The sequence below is a fragment of the Clytia hemisphaerica genome, unplaced genomic scaffold, assembly GCF_902728285.1.
Source record: "Clytia hemisphaerica strain Z4C2 unplaced genomic scaffold, Clytia hemisphaerica genome assembly, whole genome shotgun sequence".
Classification (NCBI taxonomy): Eukaryota; Metazoa; Cnidaria; class Hydrozoa; order Leptothecata; family Clytiidae; genus Clytia; species Clytia hemisphaerica.
Genome location: NW_027103829.1, coordinates 163,536 through 171,636, shown reverse-complemented (window position 1 = coordinate 171,636; position 8,101 = coordinate 163,536). Strand labels below are relative to the sequence as shown.

The window sequence follows — 8,101 nt, the reverse complement described above, 5'->3', positions numbered from 1 at the left end:
TGTCCAAGTAAAAGTTTTTACTCCACATGGTTCGGCATGATCTTAAGATTAAAAAGGTAAAAGGCCACCATAGTCTCTTTTCACGTCTTTACGTACAAAAGACGTCCATAGCTAAAAAAACTAGAAAATTCAGAAATTTCAAAAGAAACGCGTAGCCTATTAATAAACGTCCCTCAAGGTCCAAGTAAAAGATTTTCTACTCCAACATGGTTCGGATTCATGATCTTAAGTTTAAAAATGGATAAAAGGACCACCATAGTCCCTTTTTCACGTCTTTTTAACGTACAAAAGACGTCCATAGCTAAAAAAACTAGAAAAATTCAGAAATTTTCAAAGAAACAGTCCGTGCACTACAAAAAGTCCTCAGGGTCGAAGTAAAAGAGTTTCTACTCCAACATGGTTCGGAGTCATGATCTTAAGTTTAAAAATGGATAAAAGGGCCACATACTCACTTTTAACGTCTTTTCGTACAAAAACTTCATGCAAAAAAAAAGAAAATTCGAAATTTTCAAAATAAACGGCCAGCACTATTAATAACGTCCCTAATGTCCAAGTAAAACAGTTTTTTACTCCAACATGGTTCGGGCTCATGATCTTAATATTACTGGATAAAAAGGCCACCATAGTCCCTTTTTCACGTCTTTTTAACGTACAAAAGCGTCATAGCTAAAAAACTAGAAATCAGAAATTTTCAAAAGAAAACAGCCGTAGCACTATTAATAAACGTCCCTCAAGGTCCAAGTAAAAGATTTTCTACTCCAACATGGTTTGGATTCATGATCTTAAGTTAAAATGGATAAAAGGGCCACCATAGTCCCTTTTTCACGTCTTTTTAACGTTCAAAAGACGTCTAAAAGACGTCCTAGTTAAAAAAAATTAGAAAATTCAGAAATTTTCAAAAGAAAACAGCCGTAGCACTATCAATAAACGTCCCTCAAGGTCCAAGTAAAACAGTTCTACTACATGTTCGGTTCATGATCTTAAGATTAAAACTGGATAAAAGGGCCACCATACTGACTTTTTCACGTCTTTTTAACGTCCAAAATACGTCCATAGCTAAAAAAAATAGAAAATTCAGAAATTTTCAAAAGTAAACGGCCGTAGCACTATTAATAAGCGTCCCTCAAGGTCCAAGTAATAGATTTTCTACTCCAACATGGTTCTGATTCATTATGTTTCGTTTAAAAATGGTTAAAAGGGCCACCATAATCTCTTTTTCACGTCTTTTTAACGTCCAAAAGACGTCTAAAAGACGTCCATAGCTAAAAAAAAATTAGAAAATTCAGAAATTTTCAAAAGAAAACAGCCGTCAAACAGTTTTTACTCCAAGATGGTTCGGAGTCATGATCTTAAGTTTAAAAATGGATAAAAGGGCCACCATACTCACTTATTCACGTCTTTTTAACGTACAAAAGACGTCCATAGCTAAAAAAAACTAGAAAACTCAGAAATTTTCAAAAGAAAACAGCCGAGCATATAATAACGTCCCTCAAGTCGAAGTAAAGATTTCTACTCCTCATGGTTCGGTCTCATGATCTTATTTAAACGGAAAAAGGCCACCATGCCCTTTCACGTCTTTTTAACGACGACCTAGCAAAACAAAGAAAATCAGAATTTTCAAAAGAAAACAGCCGTAGCACTATTAATAAGTCCCTCAGGTCCAAGTAAAGGTTTTTTACTCCAACAGGTGGATTCATGATCTAAGTTTAAAAATGGGGACCCCATAGTCCCTTTTTCACGTCTTTTTAACGTACAAAAGACGTCCATAGCTAAAAAAATAGAAAATTCAGAAATTTTCAAAAGAAAACAGCCGTAGCACTATCAATAAACGTCCCTCAAGGTCGAAGTAAAAGAGTTTCTACTCCAACATGGGTCATCGGGACCATACTGACTTTTTCACGTCTTTTTAACGGCTATTCAGAAATTTTTTCATGATCCAAGTTAAGGTTTCATGAAACTGGATAAAAAGGCCACCATAGTCCCTTTTTCACGTCTTTTTAACGTACAAAAGACGTCCATAGCTAAAAAAACTAGAAAATTCAGAAATTTTCAAAAGAAAACAGCCGTAGCACTATTAATAAACGTCCCTCAAGGTCCAAGTAAAAGGTTTTCTACTCCAACATGGTTTGGATTCATGATCTTAAGTTTAAAAATGGATAAAAGGACCCATAGTCCCTTTTCAGTCTTTTAACGTACAAAACGTCCATAGCTAAAAAAAATTAGAAATCAGAAATTTTCAAAAGATACACCGTAGCACTATCAATAAACGTCCCTCAGGGTCGAAGTAAAAGAGTTTCTACTCCAACATGGTTCGGAGTCATGATCTTAAGTTTAAAAATGGATAAAAGTGCCACCATACTCACTTTTTAACGTCTTTTTAACGTACAAAAGACGTCCATAGTTAAAAAAATAAGAAAATTCCGATTTTTTCAAATAAAAACGCCGTAGCACTATTATAAACGTCCCTCAATGTCCCAAGTAACATTTTTACTCCAACATGGTTCGGGCTCATGATCTTAATATTAAAACTGGATAAAAAGGCCACCATAGTCCCTTTTTCACGTCTTTTTAACGTACAAAAGACGTCCATAGCTAAAAAAACTAGAAAATTCAGAAATTTTGAAAAGAAAACAGCCGTAGCATTATTAATAAACGTCCCTCAAGGTCCAAGTAAAAGATTTTCTACTCCAACATGGTTCGGATTCATGATCTTAAGTTTATAAATGGATAAAAGGGCCACCATAGTCCCTTTTTCACGTCTTTTTAACGTTCAAAAGACGTCTAAAAGACGTCCTAGTTAAAAAAAATTAGAAAATTCAGAAATTTTCAAAAGAAAACAGCCGTAGCACTATCAATAAACGTCCCTCAAGGTCCAAGTAAAACAGTTTCTACTCCTACATGATTCGGTCTCACGATCTTAAGATTAAAACTGGATTAAAGGGCCACCATACTGACTTTTTCACGTCTTTTTAACGTCCAAAATACGTCCATAGCTAAAAAAAATAGAAAATTCAGAAATTTTCAAAAGTAAACGGCCGTAGCACTATTAATAAGCGTCCCTCAAGGTCCAAGTAATAGATTTTTTACTCCAACAATGGTTGAGTTTATGGTTAAAAGGCCACCATATCACTTTTACGTCTTTTTAACGTCTAAAAGACGTCCATAGCTAAAAAAAAAATTAGAAAATTCAGAAATTTTCAAAAGAAAACAGCCGTCAAACAGTTTTTACTCCAACATGGTTCGGAGTCATGATCTTAAGTTTAAAAATGGATAAAAGGGCCACCATACTCACTTTTTCACGTCTTTTTAACGTACAAAAGACGTCCATAGCTAAAAAAAACTAGAAAACTAAGAAATTTTCAAAAGAAAACAGCCGTAGCACTACCAATAAACGTCCCTCAAGGTCCAAGTAAAAGATTTTCTACTCCAACATGGATCGGAGTCATGATCTTAAGTTTAAAAATGGATAAAAAGGCCACCATAATCACTTTTTCACGTCTTTTTAACGTACAAAAGACGTCCATAGCTGAAATTTTTTTGAAAATTCAGAAATTTTCAAAAGAGAATAGCCGTAGCACTATCAATAAACGTCCCTCAAGGTCTAAGTAAAAGAGATCTACTCCAACATGATTCGGTATCATGATCTTAAGTTTAAAAATGGATAAAAGAGCCACCATATTCCCTTTTTCACCTCTTTTTAACGTCCAAAAGATGTCCAAAAGACGTCAAAAGATTAAAAAAATAGAAAATTCAGAAATTTTCAAAAGAAAGCAGCTGTAGCACTATCAATAAACGTCCCTCGAGGTCCAAATAAAAGAGTTTCTACTCCAACATGGTCTGGAGTCATGACCTTAAGTTTAAAACTGGATAAAACGTCCACCATACTCACTTTTTTACGTCTTTTTAATGTCCAAAAGATGTCCAAAAGACGTCAATAGATTAAAAAAATAGAAAATTCAGAAACTTTCAAAAGAAAACGGCCGTAGCACTACCAATAAACGTCTTTCAAGTTCCAACTAAGAAAGTTTCTACTCTAACATGGTTGAGTCATGACCTTAAGTTTAAAACTGGAGTTTAAATGTGGTGTCAGAGGAATAGGAGTCAGGGAAATAAGCCGTGTTCGGAACAACACTGTTCAGTGTATTGATGTATTGAGTGCGTGTGTGTTCAAACTGAAATATAAAAGTCTAATGAAAAATGAAAAAAAAAATGGCTGACAAAGTACATGAACTAAGTCTTATGAAAAAATGAAAACAAAATGGCTGACAAAGTACAAGAACTAAGTATCAAAGGAAGTGAATGTAAATGAGAATAATTGAGAACTAGAAAATTAGTTAAGTTTTAGAAAAATATATAATGAAAACTTAACTTAAAAGCCACTGTAGAACAAAGGCAAAAGAAAGGAAAAACTCACCAGCTAGCCTGAGATAAGAAGCTGTAAGCAGGCAGCAGTACACAGGGTGTGTGTGTTGATTAACACCAAGTGTATGAAAGAATGAAATTGATTGTTAAGTAACTTGAAAAATGTATTGACTTGACATGTCTTGACTCCTTGAATGTCTCTGTTGAAGTGAAGTGCAAAACTGAAAGGAGCTATTTATGCATTCTGCAGAATAAAATGTATAAAATACAGACCAGAAATATTTTATGAAAAACTAATATAAATTATGACAAAAAGTGAATTACAAATTGAATTGACACATATTAATATACAAAACACTGACCAAATGTGAATTTAACTGAAAATATGAAATATATTCAAAATGGTAGAGAATGTGAGTAAAATGCTGACCAAACTGAAAAAGGTAAACAAACATGATGAAAACAAAGGAAAACAAGAAAATGACAAACTGCAAAAATGGTAAGAGTGCTGTGTGGGACTTGAGACTCACTCAATTAAGGTTAACTGCCTTAACACTCCCCCGACAAATGAAAAATGCTATACAAATTTGAATTTTTTTGTTTTTGTTTTATTGTATAATGAGGATTTTGATCCTTCAAGCCATACAACTGAGTTGACAAATCCATTTCATCTATTCCTCGAATCAATACCAATGACCTGACTGATCGATGTGTTTCTCGTTTCGTTTTCTCGTTTGAATTTTGATTTTCCACGGTAGCTTTTCGAACTTTCCCGTCGCGGCTTTCTTCAATTTCTAGAACCATGCCATACTGATAGACAGAAGCCAGGCTGGATTCTTGTTTTGTAAACAAGACAATGTCGCCAGGTTTGAGATCAATATCGTTATTGAACCATTCCGGCTGGTTCATGAGCTTTGGCACATGTGCAGTGAGCCAACATTCAAACCATGCATCAAAAATCTTTTTTATTTGAGCGTAGAATTTTATCATAATCGTTTGAAACAGCCAATGGTTCGGTGGGACATCGATCATTGTTTCGCCTGAGTAGCAATCGGTTCGGTGTGATGAGATCTGACAGCTCAAATTCCTTGAAATTACCAACAGCCAAAGGAAGGTTATTGATTGAATTTGAGATTGTTGCTGCTAGTGTCTCCCAATGTAGAATAGAGAGTCGTTCTTTGCTTGATGATTTTTCGATTGATTTGCGGATTTCTAGTATCTTCCTTTCAACACGACCATGGACATTATGTCCTCCAACGGGACAGGTATCAAATTCTATGTTCATCTTCCAATGAAGGTGTTGTTGAAGATCGATGAAGTTGAGTTGCATGTTTCACAACCCTTTACCAATGACTTTTCATCTACCAAAAGCTTTTTGGGATATCCAACATCACAGGCAAGTCTTGTGAATGCTTGAAGAAATGAGGTTGTATTATAGCTATCCATAACCTTGATCTTGACAGCCGTTGTGGTCGCACAGCAGAATACAAGTAGCCAGATTTTGACTGTCGTTCGTTTATAATGTTCTGAGTATGAAAAGAACGGTCCGGCGAGATCTGTCTGTGTTGTGAAGAAGACAGGAGCTATCTTGAGGTTGTCTTTGGAGAGCGGTCCCATGATAACATTGAACTTCTTTTTCAGTAGATAACGACAGCGAGGGCATGATACACGTACAAGTTTCACAAGAGATCTACCTTCAAGGATGTAGCATATTTGTAGCACATAACGCCATGTAGTCTCAACACCTGAATGCATTGCTGTATGATGTTTCCAATGCACTTCTTGAATAATTGAGTATGCCAAAGGAGAGTTCTTATCAACGATAGGAACACAGAAGGTTTTGGCGCTGAGGTCCTTCATTGCGTTGGTTGCTTTTCCAATTGCAGTGATCTGGTCAGTTGGCAAGATGCGACCAGTGTAATACAAGATACCATCCTTTTCTTCAGATATCTTCTTGAATTTGGAGTTGTGATTGAAATGTTTCACCTCTTGAGTGGCTTTTCTGAAGAAGTATTGCTTGGATTTGAGAATGTCTTCATCACTTAAGTAGAATAAAATTTTTTGTTGGATTTTGAAGTTGTTCTTAATTTTCGGCATGATGAACTTGAGAATGTAAGCCATGATCCTGATAACACAGTGTTGAATCTTCGATGATTTGGGTCAACGAGGTACTTTGAGTAACTCTAACGTTCTGATATCATGTCAGAAAATCAATGGTTTGGTTGATGAGACAAAACAGTCAATGCCTTCTTTGCGAACTTCTTCCCTTGATTCTTTCTTCAAGTGTTGCTTCTCCTGGGCACTTAGAGATATGTCAGCGGTGGTAAGAGCTGGAAAACTTGCTAGATCACCTTGCATCCAAGTAAAGCCATTGATCCAGTTGGATTGTTGATTGACATCTTCTATGGAAGTGCATCTTCGAGTACCCAGGTCAGCAATCATGTTTTCGGACTTGATGTATTTCCATTGTTATGTGTCTGTAAAGCGATGGACTTCAGAGACACGATTCCTGGTCCATTGCTTGAGGTTTAGATGAATGTTGCAGATCCAGTAAAGTGAAATCTGAGAATCTGTGAATTTAACTGATGATTTGTGCCAGTCTTTCAAGGCTCGTTTGATTGTGTGTCCAGAATGTGCATTTATCATGGCTGCAAATAGTTCAGCCCTTGGTTGGATGTATTCGTCAGATATCAATTTTGATCGTCCAAAGATGAGTTGACATGAGAATGATGCATCCTTTCTTTTGAATCTGACGTAGATTGCAACACAAATGAGGTTTTTGCTTGCATCGCCAAAATCAAGAGTTTCTATATGTCCAGATTTGCAGCATCTTCTGGGACGACAGCGCGCTGGTATTTGATTTGTTTGATCTCATTCATCATCTCAAAGTGATCCATCCATAGGTTGCGAATGTTGTCTGGTAAAGCATCATCCCAATCCAATTTCCTCAGAACTAAATCATGCAGATCTAGTTTCATCGTAGCAATTATTGGTGTAATCAAGCCGGTGATATCATAAAGTTCACCACTTGGCTACACATTGCGTCGTGTGAGATCCTTTGGTCGATGAGACAAGGTTGCTTTTCGACCTCGTGACTTTTTCGCAAAGTTGAGATCTTGACATCCGAGATTTCGTCTTTGAGAGTACCCATTTCAGCCCAGCAACTGAAACAGAATTTCCATCCGTTGAAAGTATTCTTAGGGTTTTGCCTGAGAAGGTGAATCCTTTGAGTCCGAGCCCATGATTAGGCACTTCTAGGTGCGCATTGATTTGACTTTGGTGATGCTTGTTGATCCTGAGAGACAGTCATCCACGTAGATGTTGTTGGATATGATTTGAAAAACTTCTGGATACTCATCTTTGAGAAGTCTGGCTGTCTCACGTAATCCTCTTTCGGCTTGGTTGCCACTTGATTTTACACCATATATGAGGGTCTTTATTATCTTCTCTTCTGGTGTTTTTGAAGAGTCAAGTGAATCCTGCATAAGTATCTTTGGAGTCCCCAGTGGCAAGGGTCCAGTTTAATTGAATTATACATTTTCTGTATGTCAGTGTGGAAAACCACGGAGTGACACCTCCAGCGGACGAAGAGATCCACCAAACGATTCATGTTGTTTCTTCCTTTAGCAAGGATGTCGTTGAGGGAGAAGCCTGACTTTGTTGGCATGGAAGCATCAAATACCACTCGACACGGTGTAGATATTGAACTTTCTTTCCACACAGCACGCCATGTGATGAA

General features: G+C 36.6%; 2 protein-coding genes across 2 annotated transcripts in view; both read right to left on the bottom strand.

The window, feature by feature from the left end:
- LOC136806834 (uncharacterized) overlaps positions 1 to 5,271 on the bottom strand; it is a 29,709-nt gene extending 24,438 nt beyond the window's left edge. Inside the window, exon 1 of the mRNA XM_067063413.1 lies at positions 5,009 to 5,271. Coding sequence (XP_066919514.1) covers positions 5,009 to 5,271 — 263 coding nt within the window. The remainder of the gene's footprint in view (positions 1 to 5,008) is intronic.
- Positions 5,272 to 5,643: 372 nt separating this feature from the next.
- LOC136806833 (uncharacterized) lies at positions 5,644 to 6,483 on the bottom strand. Its single transcript, XM_067063412.1, has one exon. The coding sequence runs from the start codon at positions 6,481 to 6,483 to the stop codon at positions 5,644 to 5,646; it is 840 nt and encodes a 279-aa protein (XP_066919513.1).
- Between the last annotated feature and the right edge of the window lie 1,618 nt (positions 6,484 to 8,101).